This window comes from Macaca thibetana, chromosome 1 (genome assembly GCF_024542745.1).
Source record: "Macaca thibetana thibetana isolate TM-01 chromosome 1, ASM2454274v1, whole genome shotgun sequence".
Taxonomy (NCBI): Eukaryota; Metazoa; Chordata; class Mammalia; order Primates; family Cercopithecidae; genus Macaca; species Macaca thibetana.
Window position 1 is genome coordinate 112,948,136 of NC_065578.1, and position 19,850 is coordinate 112,967,985.

The window sequence follows — 19,850 nt, forward strand, 5'->3', positions numbered from 1 at the left end:
GCTGCCATTTGTTGAGATACTGAATCACATATAGATTTGGATACTTTGTATAATCATATCATTTAAGTCTCAAAATAGCTCTGCAAGTTATTGATATTATTATCCCCATTTAGAGGCTTTGATGGCATTAAGTTAAAATTGTCTGATTCATCTATCCCAAGGTTATCCTTTCCACAGAGTCAGAAGCACTCAAGTTTGTGAGCCATGGAACCTCCTTCCTTGGACAGTATATAAGAGTTTGTGCTCATCTACATTGATTGTGCAGTTACCATTTGTCAAGCACTGCTTCCTCTGCTTTCTGTGTGTCACATAGTTTAATCTCTGTGACAATCCCATGAATTTTAGGTACAACTAGCCCCATTTTAGAGACAAGACAGCTGAGGATTACAAGTTTTAAACAACATACCCAGGATCACTCAACTAAATTACAAATCTTGGATTTAAAGTTGAGACGGTTGATCTCAAAGACAGTTTCTTTGTGCCTTTATGATTTTCACTTTTCTAAGCTTAATTTTGATAAGACTTACTTCTGACCAACTTTCAGTTGGCTTTGGCTGTTTTATTAATACTTTCTAAAATTAGGTGTTATTTTTCCTTCCTCTTTATTGTTTGTACAACCTGGATGTCATTTATTGTATGCTAGTTTTCAAGTTTTGCCCTCAGAAGCCAATCTTATTCTAGTATTCCTGGGGATTAGGGCATGGGATAGCTAACCAGAAACATCTCAGTATTTGACATAAAAATGAAAACGGTACATTTCATATTATCATCAAGTACCTGTCCAAGTACTCAGTCATTAGAGAAATATTCTTATCTACAGTCTGGTAGGCAACACTAGTGGACGGTGTTAGTCAACTTCTGTAATTGAACGGGTATTGCATATGTCAATTAAATAATTTTTTAAAGTAATATTTTGTTCAGAGACTGAACAAAATTCAAAGTTGCTACTTTGAATGTGAGAAGCTCAATAATACAGAGGTGTCACCATAAGTAGGCTGACTGGCCATCCTCTGAGAGGCCTCACAAAATGGCATTTACTATGATCAATGCACTGCTGTCTGGAGTCTACTTCTCTACTTTGAGAAGCCCAAAAGAGCTGGATTTTTCGTTTGTTTGTATCATGTGCTTTTTGCAAATAAAAGCAAATCTGGGAATAACATATTAAATAAGGTAGCTCCTACTTTCCACCCCGAACCTGCCACTGTCACTATTGCCAGGGCAGGCCTACCTCTTGAGAAAGCTGTTTACATACTGCATAATCTGCAAACCATACAGAACAGCACCAAGAATCGCTCTTTTTTCTGATAAGTTTTAATATATCAGAACACTCTGCTAAGAGAGGCAGCAGCAAATACACATAAGTAACTCTGGGCGTGATACTAGTGCTAAGTGTGAAACAAGCTACCATTATTAATTCAAGTTAACAGGGAAATGCACAACAAAACCACAGTGAGAAACCACTCCATGTCCGCTAGAATGGGTACAACCAAAAGGACAGACAGGACAACTGTTGGCAAGTATGTGGAGAAATTGAGGCCCTCCTATGTTGCTTGTGGAAATGTAAAATGGCAAGGCTGCTTTGGAAAAGTTTGGAAGTTTATCAAAATGATAAACATAATTACGATATATTCATAGTAACTGCTGGAATTCCACTCACAGTATATACCCAAGATGAATGAAAATATGTCCACACAAAAACTTGTGAGTATTCATATCAACATTATTCATAATAGCCAAAAAGTGGAAATAACCCGATGTCCATCAACTAATGAATGGATAAACAAAATGTGATATTTATCCATACAGTGGTATATTATTTGGCAATAATATAATAAATTTATCTTTAGTAAATACATATTTAATTTAATATTTATTATATATTAATAATAAAGAGCAATAAAGTACTGACATATGCTACAATACAGATGAACCTCAAAAACACTGTCAATTGAAAGAAACCATTCAAAACACCACATATCATCTGATTCTGTTTATATGAAATGCCTGTATTGGGCACGTCTATACATGGATAGTAGATTCGTGGCTTCCTAAGGCTGGAATATGGACGTGGGTTGGGGAGAAATTGGATAATGACTGCTAATGGGCATGGGGATTTCCTTTGAGGAGGGAAGAAAATGTTCTACAATTAGATTATGCTGATAGTTGGATGACACTGAATTGTATACTTGAAAGAGCTGAATTCTATGGTATGTGAATGATATCTTAATAAATTTGTTAAAAAATAGATAATGGCAGAACATTTAAAATCTTTTTTTTTACAGTTAATTTAATACTTAGTAAATTATAAACCTGTACAGTTTGATTCTCTCAGTTTTTGTCACTTCCCTAATGGCACGCATGGTTGAGGAGAAGAGAGAAGAAGTTCTGGAAGGAGGTTGTTATTTGCAGATGTGAATCACTAGGGTCATCTAACCCCTAAAAATGGGCATTTCAAAAGAAGATGTGTTTTTCTTCCTAAATTATCTACTAAACACGAGTGAAAGGGATAGAAATATGAAGCTATTTACTGGTAGTAAAAAGATTCACTCCTTCCATCAGTTATAAATTAAAGACTGCAGAAAGCCTGAACTGTGAATTATAAAAATTCTCAATATACTCCCTTTCATAAGTTTGTGACACTTGGCCTCATCCTCCTGGTATCGTACTTTGCACATAAAACTCAGTAGATGCTGAGTTTTATAGTACAGTTGAATATCCAAACTTTCAGCAATTGAGTACTAAAGGTTGTGTCATTTTAACTTCATATAATGGACTCTGGGTTGAAAGTAAGTGCAGACAAGGCAATGAGAAAGAGATAAAGTTGAGAATAACATTAAGTTATATAAAAAAAGATTGAGTGCTATATTCATTGTAATTATTTTTGTTCTCAAACCCACTTCTCATTTTGGCACAGATATGGAAAAATCACACTTCACAAGAGATCCATCCCAACTTAAAGGTGTCCTTGTTCGAGCATCACTGAAAAAAAGCACAATGGGATTTGGTTTTACCATTATTGGCGGAGATAGACCTGATGAGTTCCTACAAGTGAAAAATGTGCTGAAAGATGGTCCCGCAGCTCAGGATGGGAAAATTGCACCAGGTAACAAATTTTTCATAATTGTTTGAAGAGTAGTGATGCTATAACAAAAATTATAGTGAAGAGATTTTATATACATAGAGAGAAAGAATTAAATTATATAACTAAAGAGAGAGATTCCAGTATTAAAATAGCTTATCCTCTAATTAAAAAAAAAAAGTTGTATGGGTACACAGTAGGTATATGTATTTATGGGATACATGAGATATTATACTTTGATACAGGCATGCAATAAGTAATAACCACATCATAGAAAATGGGGTATACATCTCCTCAAGCATTTATCTTTTGTGTTAAAAACAACCCATTTATACTCTTTTAGTTATAAAATGTACAATTAAGTTATTGCTGACTGTAGTCACCCTATTGTGTTATCAAAAACTAGGTCTTACTCATTCTTTCTAACTATATATTTTTTATACTCCTTAACCATCTCCACTTCCCTCTCACCCCCCACCAACCCCAACTACCTTTCCCAGCCTCTGGTAATCATCCTTCTACTCTCTATCTCCATTAGTTCAGTTGTTTTAATTTTAGTATCTGCAAAGAAATGGGAGCATGCAAAGTTTGTGTTTCTTTGCCTGACTTATTTCACTTAACGTAATGATCTTCATTTCCATCTGTGTCATTGCAAATGACAAGATCTCATTCTTTTTATGGCTGAATAGTACTCCATTGTGTATATGTACCATATTTTCTTTATCTAATTATCTATTGATGGACATTTAGGTGGCTTCTAAATCTTCGCTATTGTGAAAAGTGCTGTAACAATCATGGGAGTGCAGATATCTCTTCAATATACTGATTTCCTTTCTTGTGGGTATATACTAAGCAGTGGGATTGCTAGATTGTATGGTATCTCTATTTTTAGTGTTTTGAGAATCCTCCAAATTGTTTTCCATAGTGGTTGTACAAATTTACATTCCCAACAACAGTGTTTGAGGGTTCCCTTTTCACCACACCCTCTCCAGCATTTGTTATTGCCTGTCTTTTTGGATAAAAGTCATTTTTAACTAGGGCAAGATGATATCTCATTGTACTTTTGATTTGTATTTCTCTAATGATCAATGACCTGAGCACCTATTCATATACCTGTTTCTTTGTCTTCTATGTCTTCTTCATGAGAAATGTCTGTTCCAATGTTTTGCCCATTTTTTATCAGATTAGATTTTTCCTATAGAGTTGTTTGAGCTCCTTATATATTCTAGTTATTAATCTCTTGTGAGATGGATAGTTTGCAAAGATTTTCTCCCATTCTGTGGGTTGTCTCTTCACTTGACTGACTGTTTCCTTTGCTATGCCGAAGCTTTTTAACTTGATGTGATCCCGTTTGTCCATTTTTGCTTTAGTTGCCTGGGCTTGTGGAGTATCACTGAAGAAATTTTTGCCCAGACCAATGTCCTGGAGAGTTTCCCCCGTGTTTTCTTTTTCTAGTTTTATAGTTTGAAGTCTTAGATTTAAGTCTTTAATTCACCTTGTTTTGATTTTTGTATATAGCAGAGATAGAAGTCAGCGAGAGATAGAAGTCAAGTTTCATTCTTCTATATGTGGATATCCAGTTTTCCTAGAACCATTGAAGAGACTGTGTTTTCTCCAATGTATGTTCTTGGCACCTTTCTTGAAAATGAGTTCATTGTAGGTGTATGGATTTCTCTATTCTGTTTCATTGGTCTATGTGTCTGTTTTTATGCCAATACCATCTTCCTTTAGTTACTATAGCTCTGTAGTATAATTTAAAGTCAGGTAATGTGATTCCTCCAGTTGTGTGTACTTTTTCCTCAGGCTAGCTTTGGCTATTCTGGATCTTTTGTGATTCCATATAAATTTCAGGATTGTTTTTTCTATTTCTGTGAAGAATGTCATTGGTATTTTGATAGAGATTTGATAGAGATTGCATTGAATCTCTAGATTGCTTTGGGTAGTATTGAGAAGAATATTGATTCTTCCAACTATGAACATGAAATATCTTTTCATTTTTTATGTCCTCTTCAGTTTCTTGCATCAGTATTTTATAATTTTCGATGTAGAGATATTTTGCTTCTTTAGTTAATTCCTAGGTATTTAATCTTATTTGTGGCTGTTGTGAATAGGATTACTTTTTTAATTTCTTTTTCAGATTGTTCACTGGCATATAGAAATGCTAGTGATTTTTGTATGTCGATTTTGTATCCTGTAACTTTTTGTTTATCAGTTCTAATAGTTTTTTTTATGTGTGGAGTTGTTATGTTTTTCCAAATATAAGATCCCATCATCTAAAAACAAGGATAATTTGACTTCTCCCTTTCCAATTTGTATGCCTGTTATTTCTTTCTCTTGCTGATTGCTTTATCTAGAACTTCCAGTCCTGTGTTGAGTAACAGTGGTGAAAGTGGGCATCTTCATTTTCCAGATCTCAGAGGAAGTGCTTTCAGTTTTTCCCCCATTCAGTATGATACTAGCTGTGGCTCTGTTGTATATATGGCTTTTATTATATTGAGGTATGTTTCTTATATACCCAGTTTTTTTAGAGTTTTATCATAAAGGGGTGTTGAATTTTATCAAATTTTTTTCAGCATCAGTTGAAATGAATACAGTTTTTGTTGTTGTTTTTGTTTTGTTTTGTTTTTTAGACCGAGTCTCTGTCACCGAGGCTGTAGTGCAGTGGCGTGATCTCGGCTCACTGTAACCCCTACCTCCTGGGTTCAAGTGATTCTCCTGCCTCAGCCTCCTGAGTAGCTGGGATTACAGGCACTCACCAGCATGCCCGCTAATTTTGTATTTTTAGTAGAGATAGGGTTTCACCATGTTAGCCAGGCTGGTCTCGAACTCTTGACCTCAGGTGATCGACCCGCCTCAAATGATTATAGTTTTTATTCTTCATTCTGTTGATACCACGTATCACACTAATTATTTGCATATGTTGTACCATCCTTGCATTCATGGGATAAATCCCACTTGGTCATGATGAATGATCTTTTTAATGTATTGTCAAATTTGATTGCTAATATTTTGTTGAGGAGTTTTACATCAGTGTTTATCAGAAATACTGGCCTGTAGTTTTCTTTTTTTGATATGTCTTTGGTTTGGATATCAGGGTTATACTGGCATCATAGAATGAGTTTGGAAATATTCTTCCCTTTGTTTTTCAGAATAGTTTGAGTAGGAATTGTATTACTCCTTCTTTAAATGCTTGGTAGAATTCAGCAGTAAAGCCATCAGATCCTGGGCTTTTCTTTACTGGGAGACTTTTTATTATGGCTTCAATCTTGTCACTTGTCATTGGTCTGTTCAGGTTTTAGATTTCTTTGTGGTTTGATCTGGGTAAGTTGTGTGTGTCTAGGATTTTATCCATTTCTTCTAGGTTTTCCAACTTGTTGGCATATCGTTGCTCATAATAGTCTCTAACAATCCTTTGAATTTCTGCAGTATCAGTTGTAATGTCTGCTGTTTCATCTCTGATTTTATTTATTTGGATCTTCTCTCTTTTTTTCTGTTAGTCTAAGGTTTGTTAATTGTATCTTTTCAGAAAACCAACTTTTTGTTTCATTGATCTTTTGTGTTGTTTTCTTCATTTCAAATTCATTTATTTCTACTCTTTCTGCTTTTCTTCTATTAATCTAGAGTTTAATTTGCTCTTTCCTAGTTCTTTAAGATGCATCATTAGGTTATTTATTTGAAGTTTTTCTTTTTTTATATCTATAGGCACTTATAGCTATAAATTTCCATCTTAGTACTGCTTTTGCTGTATCCCATAGGTTTTGGTGTGTTTTGTTTCCATTATTATTTGTTTCAAGAAATTTTTCCAATTTCCTTCTTAATTCCTTTATTGACTCACTGGTCATTCAGGAACCTGTTGTTTAATTTCCATGTGTTTGTATAGTTTCCAAAATTCCCCTTGTTATTAATTTCTGATTTTATTCCATAGCGGTCAGAGAAGATACTTGATATAATTTTAATTTTTTGGAATGTTTTAAGACTTCTTCTGTAACCTAACATATGGCCTACCCTTGAGAATGATGCTGTGCTGAGGAGAATATATATTCTGCAGCCATTGGATGAAACAGTCTATAAATATCTATTAGGTCCATTTGGTCTATAGTGCAGATTAGGTCTGATGTTTCCTTGTTGATTTTTCTGTCTGGAAGACCTAATGCTGAAAGTGGAATGTTGAAGTCTCCTGCTATTATTGTGTTGAGGTATATTTCTCTCTCTTTAGTTCTAATAATATATATCATATATTATGTAATAAATATATATAATATATAATTGTAATATATAATAAAATACCTCTCTCTTTAGCTCTAGTAAAGCAAATAACACTTGCTTTTATGTATCTGGGTACTCCAGTGTTGGATGCATATATATTTACAATTGTTATATCCTCTTGCTGAATTTACCCCTTTATTATTATATAATGACCTTTTTGTCGCTTCTTGCAGTTTTTGTCTTGTAATCTATTTTGTCTGATATAAATGTAGCTACTCCTACTGTTTTTGGTTTTCACTGGCATGGAATGTCTTTTTCTAGTCCTTTATTTGGAGTCTATGTGTACCTTTACAGGTGCCGTGTTTCTTCTAGGCAATAGATCATCAGGTCTTGCATTTTTTATTCACTCATCCTCTCTGTGTCTTTTGATTGGAGAGTTTAGTCCATATGAATTCAATGTTATTAATAATGATCAATAAGGACTTATTCCTGCTATTTTGTTATTTGTTTTCTGATTGTTTTGTGATCTTCTCTTCCTTCTTTCCTTCCTTCCTGTCTCCCTTTTAGTGAAGGTGATTTTATCTGTGGTATGATTTAATTTCTTGCTTTTTATTTTTGGTGTATCCATTGTGTGTTTTTTTTATTTGAGGTTACCAGGAGGATTGAAAATACTATATTATAACTCATAATTACAAACTGATAACAAATTAACACTGATTGTATAAACAAAGAAGCAAACAAGCAAAAAGAAAATGAATAAAAACTCTACAATTTAACTTCATCCCTTCCTTTTTAATTTTTTGTTGTTTCTCTTTATGTCTTATTGTACTGTCTTTGTCTTGAAAATTTGTTCTAGTTATTATTTTGATTGGTTTATTGTTTAGTCTTTCTACTTAAGAGTATTTTGCACACCACAATTACAGTTTAATATTCTGTGTTTTTCTGTGTGCTATTAGCAGTGAGTTTTGTACCTTCAGATGATTTCTTATTGCTCATTAATGTCCTTTTCTTTCATATTGAAGAACCCCCTTTAGCATTTCTTATAGGGCAGATCTAGCGTTCATGAAATCCCTTAGCTTTTGTTGTCTGGAAGGTCTTTATTTCTCCTTCATGCTTAAAGGATATTTTCGCCAGATACACTATTACAGGGGTAAAAAGTTTCTTCCTTAAGCATTTTAAATATGTCATGCCACTCTCTCCTGCCCTGTAAGGTTTCCACTGAAAAGTCTGCTCTTAGACATATTGGAACTCCTTTGTATGTTATTTGTTTCTTTTCTCTTACTGCTCTTAGGATCCTTTCTTTATCTTTGACCTTTGGGAGTTTGATTTTTAAATGCCTTGAGGTAGTCCTCTTTCGATTGGTGCTCTATCTGCTTGGTGCTCTGTAACCTTCATGGGCTTGGTATCTTTCTCTAGGTTTGGGAAGTCCTCTGATATTATCCTTTTGAATAAACTTTTTACCCCATTTTTTCTGTACCTCCTCTTTTGGGCCGATAACTCTTAGAATTGCCCTTTTGAAGCTATTTTCTAGATACTGTAGGTGTGCTTTATTGTTTTTTATTCTTTTTCTTGTCTCCTTTGACTGTATATTTTCAAATAGGCTGTCTTCAAGCTCACTAATTCTTCTGCTTGATCGATTCTACTGTTAAGAGACTCTGATGCATTGTTTAGCATGTCAGTTGTATTTTTCAACTCTAGATTTCTGTTTGATTTGTTTTAATTATTTCAGTCTCTGTTAAATTTATGTGACAGGATTCTGAATTTCTTCTGTTATCTTGATTTTTTGTTGTTGTTGTTGTTTTCTCAAAACAACTATTTTTAATTTTCTATCTGAAAGGTCATGTATCTCTGTGTCTCAAGGATTGGTCCCTAGTGCCTTATTTGGGTCATTTGATGAGGTCATGTTTTCCTGGATGGTCTTGATGCTTGTAGATGTTTGTTGGTGTCTGGGCATTGAAGAGTTAGCCATTTATTGTAGTCTTTGCAGGCTGGGTTTGTTTGTGCCCATCCTTGTTGGGAAGCCTTTCCAGGTATTCAAAGGAACTTGGGTCCTAAACCCAATAACACTGTGGTTCCTGCAGACTCATATAAGGACCACCTTGGTATTCTTGGATACGATCCAGAAGAATTATCTGGATTAATAGGCAGAGACTCTTGTTCTTTTCCCTTACATTCTTCCAAACAAATAAAGTCTCTCTATCTTTCTCTCTCTCTCTCTCTCTCTCACTCTCTCACTCTGTCTCTCTCTTTCTCTCTGTGCTGAGCCTCCTGGAACTGGGGGTTGGGGGACATAAACATCCCTGTGGCCACCACCACTGGGACTATGCTGAGTGAGACATGAAACCAGCACAGCACTGGATCTTGCCCACAGCTAGCTGTAACCACTACCTGGCTGCCACCTAAATTCACTGAAGGCCCTGGGGCCCTATGATCAGCTGGTGGCAAAGTGAGCTAGGTTCGTGTCCCTCTCTTCAGGATGGTGAGCTCCCCCAAGCCCCGGGTGGATTCAGAGATACTGTCTGGGAGCCAGGGACTGAAGTCAAAAACCTTAGAAATTTACCTGGTATTCTATTCTACTGTGGGTAAGCTGGCATTCAAACCACAAGACAGAATTCTTCCCATTCTTCACTTTCCACAGACAGAGGAACCTCTCCCTGTGGCCACCAACACTGGCCTATGTGGGGGTGTGGGGGTGTTGCCAGGCCACTGCTAATGTTCACCTAAAGCACAACCACTCTTCAGTCAGTTTGTGATGAGTGCTGTCAGGCCTGGGACTCACCCTTCAGGGCAGTGGGCTTTTCTCTGATCCAGGCCAGGTCCAGAAGTGCTAAGCCAGAGCCTAGGCCTGGACTCAGGGACCTCAAGAGCCTGCTTGGTGGTCTACCCTACTGTGGTTGAGCTGGTACCTAAGCTGCAAGACAGAGTCACCTTTACCTTTCCCCCTACTTTTCTCAAGCAGCAGTGTTTCACCATAGTTACCACAGCAGGGAATGTGCTGGGTCACGCCTAAAGCCAGCATGTCTCAGAGCCCAGTGTCTGTGGTGTATTTATTACCTGGGTATTGTTATTGGTTATTCAGGGCCCAGGGGCTCTTGAGTAGGCAGGTGATGAAATCTGCCAGGTCTCTGCTGTGACAGGGCAGCACTGAGTTCAATGAAGAGTACCTTAGCCACTGTACTCTCCCTTTCCCAAGCACGTAGATTTCTCCATACCAGGTGGCCGCTGCCAGGAGGTAAGGGAGAGGTGGCATAAGCACTCCCTTAGCTGCCCTGGCTGGTGTCTCATAGGTTGCAGTCAGGTGTCTCTGATCCCAGCTCAGCACTAGGACTTGCCTAGGAATTGCAGTCCTTGTGGCCTAGACTGCCCCTCTTCACTCAGGGCCCCAGAGCACTACAGCCCCCAGTGGAGAGGCTTGCCGGAACTCAGTCTCCAACCACTGGGATGGGCAATTCCTCTCTGACTAGGGCCGGCCCAAATGTTCCCTTTGTTGGCATATATCACCTGATTACAGCCTGGTTCTGCTTTCCACTGTGACAGGGCAGCACTGAGTTCAATGCCAATCTTCACAATCGCTGTGCTCACCCTCTCACAAGCATACAGATTCTCTCCGCCACTGCAGGGAGGATGGGGGAGGGGTAGCACTGGCAATTCCAGACTGCCTTTCCTATCCTCTTCAGTGTCTCTTTCAGTGATACGAAGTCCAAACCAGACACTGTGATTGCTCACCTGCTTTTTGTCTCTTGTAACAGTACTTTTAGTATGTAGTTAGTTGTTAAAATTTGGTGTTTCTGTGGGGGCAGGGGGATGAGTAGTGTAGGCTTCTATCCCACCACCTTGCTCTGCCCTCTGTCACCATCTATCCTCTAAACTAAATGCCTGTTATCTTTGATGGTGGGCCATTTTACAAACAGGTGAAAACCGTTGGAGAAAACATTAAGTTCATTAATATTTTGAAATATTTTATGTAATTTTGAGATAATCCTTTTACTGTATAAAACTAAAGATTTATTAATCATCTCAGAAAACTATTTGTTTGATTTTCTTGAATTATAAAGGATACTTTTGGAGTTAGCATTTACCTATAATCTAATTTGAAAAAAGGTCATTTGTGGTGTTTATCATGGTATCAAATTGTTCAATCTTGCAGTTTTTCCCAAGTTTGTTTTCTTCCTTAATCTTACTGGTTATTAAATTGAACTCCTATGTTAAGAATTATAGACATAAATATTACCATTTTTACAAAGTTGTGTAAACTTGTCTTTTCTGTAGTTTCCTAAAGCCTTTACTTGGTAATTGCTGGATATTTTAATATGGCTGGCAGTGTTTGTGGCTCAGGCACTTGGAGAAAGTTGAAGACTAATTTCTGATTGCAGGGGGAAGTTTAAGCATTGTTTTCCAGAAAGATTTTAGTATTATACTGAGGTTGCTTTTTTCAGTGTTTGCTAGACTTTTCTAATCCTCTCTTATTTCACATACCATGAAAATATGGACCAACATTCGATGGTTGAATTGTCATAGTATTTTTTGATCTCTCATATTATGCTTTCCCACTGAGGTAACAAAAACTTAAAACAAGAAAACTTAAAATAATCAAAAGTTTACTTGTAAAGGAAATTATTTTTATTCTACTTTATTACTTTATAAAGTTAACAAACTTTAGAGATTAAAATTAATAGTAAGGTTCTTTTGTCTTCAGTTTTGACCTTTTCAACATTTTGTCCATGAAACACGTGTTAGCTATTGTGTATGCTGTCAGGATTTCAAAATATAGTTTCATATTTGTCTAATATGCTTATCTAATTTGCGTGACAATACAATATTTCCATGAAAATTCTGGGAGCTTTAATACCAGATTGAGTTTCTTAAAACCCATCAGAACAAATTAAAGCACTTTTATTTGGCAATAACCTTTTAAATAATCATATTCAAATAAAAGCAAATTGATGAGACAACAGGGGTCAAATTTTAAGTCAAGACTGTGTTAAAAAATACCCAACTGATGACCGTCAAGTGGTAATGATTCTACAACCAAAATGTTCATACTAATGTAAAATCAGGAAAGCAAAACCAACTTTTAGAGGGATTTATTAAGCTGACTTTTCAGTGTCTTCAATAATGCATTGTTTGCTTCTGTTGAATTTTTTGTTGCTTGTTTTACCTTTTGAAATCTGATTTATAAATCAAATTCAAAATTGCTGCAAAAAAAGGATACTATAAGAAAATACATTCATAAATTAACATCATTCTAATCTTCAGTTCAATATTTCTCAAAGTAGAATGAATTTTTAAAGTACATTGTAATCAATGGCTTTTGTTTTGTTTAATTTTTTTTTGTTTTTTTTTTTTTGAGACCGAGTCTCACTCTTGTCGCCCAGGCTGGAGTGCGATGGCAGAATCTCGACTCATTGCAACCTCCGCCTCCTGGGTTCAAGTGATACTCCTGCCTCAGCCTCCCAAGTAGCTGGGATTACAGGCGCACGCCACCACGCCTGGCTAATTTTTTTTTTTTTTTTGAGATGGAGTTTTACTCTTGTTGCCCAGGCTGGAGTGTAGTGGCGTGATCTTGGCTCACTGCAACCTCTGCCTCCCGAGTTCAAGCTATTCTCCTGCCTCAGCCTTCTGAGTAGCTGGGATTATAGGCATGCACCACCACACCCAGCTAATTTTTTGTATTTTTAGTAGAGACAGGGTTTCATCATGTTGGCCAGGCTGGTCTCGAACTCCTGACCTCAGGTGATCCACCTGCCTCGGCCTCCCAAGGTGCAGGGATTACACGCGTGAGCCACCGCATCTGGCCTAATTTTTTAATATTTTAGTAGAGATGGGGTTTCACCATGTTAGCCAGACTGGTCTCAAATTCCTGACCTCAGGTGATCCACCTGCCTTGACCTCCCAAAATGCTGGGATTACAGATGTGAGCCACCACGCCTGGCCTGAGCTACCACGCCCAGCCAATGGCTTCTTAAACTCAAAAAATAAGGTGGTATTTAAAGATAGACTGTTTGACCCCTGTCAAAAAGAGGACAAAGGATATGAACAGATTCTTCTCAAGAAAAGGCATTTATGCGGCTAACGAACATATGAAAAAAAGCTCAACATCACTGATTATTAAAGAAATGCAAATTGAAACCACAGTGAGATATCATCTCATGCCAGTCAGAATGGTGATTATTAAAAAGTCAAGAAACAGTAGATACTGGCAAGGCTGTGGAGAAACAGGAACACTTTTACACTGTTGGTGGGAGTGTAAATTAGTTCAATGAATGTGGAAGACAGTGTAGTGATTCCTTAAGGATCTAGAACCAGAAATATCATTTGACCCAGCAGTCCCATTACTGGGTACATACCCAAAGGAATATAAGTCATTCTACTGTAAAGACACATGCATACGTATGTTTATTGGCAGCACTATTTACAATAGCAAAGACAGGAACCAACCCAAATGCCCATCAATGATAGATTGGATAAGGAAAATGTGGTATACACCATGGAATACTATGCAGCCATTAAAAGGAATGAGATCATGTCCTTTGCAGGGACATGGATGAAGCTGGAAGCCATCATCCTCAGTAAAGTAACACAGGAACGGAAAACCAAACACTTCATGTTCTCATACTGAGAGTTGAACAATGAGAACACTTGGACACAGGGAGGTGAACAACAAACAACAAACACCAGGGCCAGCTGGGGGTTGGGGGACAAGGAGAGGGAGAGCATTAAGACAAATAGCTAATGCATGTGGGGCTTAAAACCTAGATGACGGGTTGATAGGTGCAGCAAACCACCATGGCACACGTATTCCTATGTAACAAATCTACATATTCTGCACTTGTATCCTGGAACTTAAAGTAAAATTAAAACATTATATATATATATGTATGTATCGCGGTGAAGGAGGATTTCTGGCTATTATAGGGATGTGACAGGATTCTTGCTGAATGCAGGCTGAGGCGATCAGATAATCACCTGGAGAATGGTGGGGAGTGAGGACTTAGACCATGTATCAAGACTGGGTGATTCTGGCTAAACCAACTTAGCAGAATTCTTGCTAAAGCTGGGCTCTGGAGGACATGCCAAGGATGAGGCCTGCTGAAAAAAGAGCTCAGAGGAGCCTGTCTAGAGTTTGGTTAAGGATAGCATCTTTGTCAGTGTATGTATATATACATACATACAAACATACATACACATATATAAAAAAATTAATGTATTCAAAAAATATAATACAGTTTGTACAAGTAGTCAGTGGAGTTATTTGCTCCTGTACTAAATACCTGCTACAATGTGCATAGCTTTGCGTGGCTACTTAGATACGACTCAGAGGGTATACTAATAATGATAATATAAATTATCAGGGTTTTTTTAATGATTCACTTGAGCTTGAAGTGAAAATTCTTTGCTACTGAAATAAGTAGGATTTTAGACATACATACTTTTTAGAGAGGAGTTAGAAAAGGGAGAATGTCTGTGTTAGAAATCTGTCTTTTCAGCAATTAATAGAGGTTTCCAAAATTCAAATTTTGTTACTAAATTGTAGTTATTTTTGCCCCTTTAGCAAAAATTTAACTTATTTGTTGATTTTAATATTTTTAATATGATTATGTTTTACCAGGTGATGTTATTGTAGACATCAATGGCAACTGCGTCCTCGGTCATACTCATGCAGATGTTGTCCAGATGTTTCAATTGGTACCTGTCAATCAGTATGTAAACCTCACTTTATGTCGTGGTTATCCACTTCCTGATGACAGTGAAGATCCTGTCGTGGATATTGTTGCTGCTACCCCTGTCATCAATGGACAGTCATTGACCAAGGGAGAGACTTGCATGAATCCTCAGGATTTTAAGCCAGGAACAATGGTTCTGGAGCAGAATGGAAAATCGGGACACACTTTGACTGGTGATGGTCTCAATGGACCATCAGATACAAGTGAGCAGAGAGTATCCATGGCATCGTCAGGCAGCTCCCAGCCTGAACTAGTGACTATCCCTTTGATTAAGGGCCCTAAAGGGTTTGGGTTTGCAATTGCCGACAGCCCTACTGGACAGAAGGTGAAAATGATACTGGATAGTCAGTGGTGTCAAGGCCTTCAGAAAGGAGATATAATTAAGGAAATTTACCATCAAAATGTGCAGAATTTAACACATCTCCAAGTGGTAGAGGTGCTAAAGCAGTTTCCAGTAGGTGCCGACGTACCATTGCTTATCTTAAGAGGAGGTAAGTAAAAGCACCACATAGAAAAAGTTTCAGTGTTCAAGCATTTATATCCATTGATTGTCCTTCCTTACAGTTTAGAATATGTTTTCCCAGCAGACTTAACTAGTAATTAGTGCACATTTTCCTTAAGGTTCTGTCTGATTGTTTCCATAAGCAGTATCTTTTTCAGCAGTTTTTAAAAAGTTATTAGTGGTTTCGTTCATGTCCATTATGGATTTATTTCCCTCTGTATTCTTTTGAAAATCTGATTCTTGGCTTTAATGATTAGAGAGAGTCACAGCATTGTGATACTTCAAATGAAATACATCCTCTTAATTTCATTTCTCTGTTGATGACAGTAATAGAAATTGACTCTTTCAACCAATGGTACGTCATCTGGACCTCTGTAATGCACCAAAGATGTTTTGAAAGAGCTAGCATCTCTGTGGATAAGTAAAATGTTGGATGGTGTGCTAATCTGTTCTGCAGAGGCAATCATGATAGCTTGTGCTCATAAAGCTTTTATCTTAAGCTCTAGTATCTGTCTGTAGATGTTAATTAAACCGCACAGTGCTTATGTGAGAGAAATAGAATTTTTATTTTTCAAGGTCATCAGCTGACATGAACTGCTCCCAGACATTTACAAATCCAGTTCCAAGGAATAATCACAAAGTTTAATTTTAATAGGCTTTCTTAAATCCATACTTATAAGTGACTAGTATCTTAAAGAATAAAACTTAACCACTTACTCTTTTATCTCTCTGGATTTTACTTTTCACTATTGAGGCAAATGAGCACTTCAGCTTCTTTGGGAGTTTTTTCTTATTCTCATTTCTTTGATTCATATGGGTTTCTTCTCTGAGTGATGGTGGAATGTGCTCCGAGTAAGGTAGAAATCTCTATGTGAGTGCTTGAGAGTAAGCCAGGGCTTCAACAAGTGTAACAAAGACACCAAAGTTCCATGTCATACAGGTTTGATGTCAGTTTCCTGCCTTGCCACTTACTGGTTCTTTGGTATAGGAAAGAATCTTAGTTTACCTTCTCTATAAGATGGTCATAACATTTGTGCCTTCAGATTGTTATAAAAATGAAATGAGATAATATATGTATAATACCTGCTACATAGGAGGTTAGACACAGAATTTACTAGCCTACTAAAAGTTGAAGCTAGTTTTATCATAAACATCAGCAGTATTTGTGATCTGGGAATGCATCCTCTGGTTTTAAACTTTGGCTCATTTTTTTTTAAGGTCCTCCTTCACCAACCAAAACTACCAAAATGGTGAGTATCCACTGGTCCTCAAATCCTTTCCCCAACACACTGAGAAAGATGCCACATTCCCCTCTGTAAGAGGGCTCACTGTGGTGATGATTATCGACCGGGAGAAGTTAGGAGGCATGCTGCCCTTGGCTTGTATTTATCAGAAACTAGGGAAGCATTTGAAAAAGCCCCCTAGTGAGGAGATGTGCTCCACTGGGTAAGTATTGCAACTGGAGGACTGCTGAAGGCCTATTGTACCAACAATCCTGTTCTCTAAGTTATAAAATGTGAACACATCAAAGAACCAACCTAGAGGTTTTTTTACTTTTGTGTTTCAGAGAAACAAGGTAGGAAGGACCTAAACATTAAGACAGATGATAAATTATTACATCGTCTTGCCCCTGCCTGAAGAGAAGACGTAGTAGTTCACATAATTTTGTGGGGACTATAAATGTGCATGCACCTTTAGATAATCTTCTTACTTTTAAGACTAAATTAGGCTTCTTTTTATTATTATTTATTTATTTATTTATTTTGAGACAGTGTCTTGCTCTGTCACCCAGGCTGGAGTGCAGTGGTGCCATCTCAGCTCACTGCAACCTCTGTCTCCCGGGTTCAAGCAATTCTTCTGCGTCAGCCTCCCAAGTAGCTGGGACTACAGGTGCACACCACCATGCCCAGCTAATTTTTTGCATTTTTAGTAGAGACAGGGTTTCACCATGTTGGCCAGGATGATCTCGATCTCTTGACCTCATGATCTGCCTGCCTCAGCCTCCCAAAGTGCTGGGATTACAGGCATGAACCACCACATCCTGCTAACTGAACAAGACTTCTAGAGTAATTGTGGCCTTCTGTGCTAAATGTGCTTGTTGTCAAAGTGAAAGACTTGAAACAGTGTCTTCTTTGGCATTCTTCTGAATAACCACGTAGCCTATTTAAGGACCTGTTCAGAAAGTAAGAACTTTAAAAGGGGTGCATCAAATACTGCTTTGTGGAAGAAACTCTACGAGGTGCACATTTGTAGCTATTTAAATATCCGCAATGTTTTGGATATAAAGACAATTTTATTTAAAATTCTAATTTAGTTCTAGTTTGCTCATTTGGAGTCTTTTATCTCAAAATCGAAAGATGGCCTTCCATAACCATAAACTATAGATGGTTATATTAAATGAATTAGTTATTTCTAGCCCACCAAGTAGGAATCCTCTGCAAATTTGCTGTTTTATGGATTAAAAAGAATCACTCAGCTTCTGGGGCCTTTTTTTTTTTTTTTTTTTTTTTTTTTTTTGAGACAGAGTCTCACTCCATCACTTAGGCTGGAGTGCAGTGGTGTGATCTTGGCTCACTGCAACCTCTGCCACCTAGGTTCAAGCAATTCTTGTGCCTTAGCCTCCCAGTAGCTGGAATTACAGGTGCACGTCACCACACATGGCTAATTTTTATATTTTTAGTAGAGATGGAGTTTCACTACATTGGCAAGGCTGGTCTCAAATTCCTGATCTCAGATGATCTGCCCACCTCGGCCTCCCAAAATTCTAGGATTACAAGCGTGAGCCACCATGCCTGGCCAACTTCTGCCCTTTTCATTGACTGCTTATACTACTTGGGTCTAGTGTGAACAGAAATTGTTTTTGTCCATTCAGTTCAAATTGCACATATTCTACATTTCTCTGGTTCCTCTAGTAATCATTTTTAATTCCTGTGCCACCATATCTATTTCATAATGGATGCCACTACAGCCGCAGTGGCCCTAATGCTTTATAATTGATGGAAGGGTCTGATGAACTTTAACCGCTTCTGACAGAATGCTAAGATGTGTGGGGAAATGGTGGGAGACCACCTTTAGCTTCTCTCCCTTTTCACTGGGTCTGGGAGATTGAAGGGTCCCCTCTAGGCCAACACTTTGTAGTGGCTGACCCCTGATTACTCCCTGACAAGCCGGTGCCCCTGCATTCTAGTCATTGTTAATGATCACAAACATCCATAATCTCCCTCTCCTAACAATAATCCAGGAAAACAAACTGGTCTCAAAACCATATTCCTTGGGCTATTTATTGGATTTCATTGTTAACATTTTATTAAATAAGTCATTTTGCTTGACTATTATCTTGGAAAAGTGCTATCTGAATAGGAAAAATATCAAAATATGCTACTGTGTTTTCCCTTATCTAATTGTCTTGCATGGTACATTTTCTCTTAATATGTATGAATTGGCCAGGCAGGGTTTCCACAGTGCCATCTTTATAACCTAAATTAGAGTTAACCTCTCCTGTTTTCTTAGAAAGAGTATTATCTTAAACATCTTCCTTAGAAATTAAACTCAGTGAATGGGAAGTGGGCCGGGCCAAGAATTTTATGAAGATATTCTCTGAATCTTTCTCCTACTTTACTTAGAAGTGCCGTATTGTGTTGTATTTTTATTTATCTTCATCTCAAAGTCAATTTGTGTCTTGGTGGTGGAGAAAAGGGCAAAATTGTTTAAACATAGGACTAACTAAGGCTCTTCAGTTGATATTACTGTAAACTTTTTTCTAATTTAAGTTAAATACGTTTCAAATACACCTTGCTATGAAAATGAATTCCTGTAACTGTAAATTTGCTGTGTCTTTGATCCTGCCACCTTTACAACTATAATCAGTTGACATATCCATTTCAGATATCAGTTTTATGAATTAATCAACCATCTGATTTTTAAAAGATACTAAGTAAGGCCCTTTTCCATTTCAGAAAACAGATAAAAAGGAAAATTCAGGAAGTTTGGAGGCCATAAATGAGCCTATTCCTCAGCCTATGCCTTTTCCACCCAGCATTATCAGGTCAGGATCCCCAAAATTGGATCCTTCTGAGGTCTACCTGAAATCTAAGACTTTATATGAAGATAAACGTAAGTAGTTGTGGAATACTTCAGGAAAGCATGTAACAAGATAAATTTGGATTTATTTTAGATTAGGGCCTTCCCATCTTTCAGAAGCATATTGAAAAGTTATTCCTTCATTACCATTTTAATAGAACTCTGGACTTCTTCCATGTATATTCAACATTCACACATTCATTTTTTTCAAAATCATGTTTTAAGTGCTAGTTATCTACCAGATGCCATACTAGGTAAC

At 37.2% G+C, this 19,850-nt stretch overlaps 1 protein-coding gene across 3 annotated transcripts in view; it reads left to right on the forward strand.

The window, feature by feature from the left end:
* Window positions 1-19,850, forward strand: part of MAGI3 (membrane associated guanylate kinase, WW and PDZ domain containing 3) — a 296,332-nt gene that overhangs the window by 238,891 nt on the left and 37,591 nt on the right. For all 3 annotated transcript variants that reach the window (XM_050747218.1, XM_050747221.1, XM_050747222.1), the window contains exons 9-12: window positions 2,915-3,103; window positions 14,895-15,500; window positions 16,730-16,761; window positions 19,468-19,624. In XM_050747218.1, the coding sequence (XP_050603175.1) occupies window positions 2,915-3,103; window positions 14,895-15,500; window positions 16,730-16,761; window positions 19,468-19,624 (984 nt within the window). The remainder of the gene's footprint in view (window positions 1-2,914; window positions 3,104-14,894; window positions 15,501-16,729; window positions 16,762-19,467; window positions 19,625-19,850) is intronic.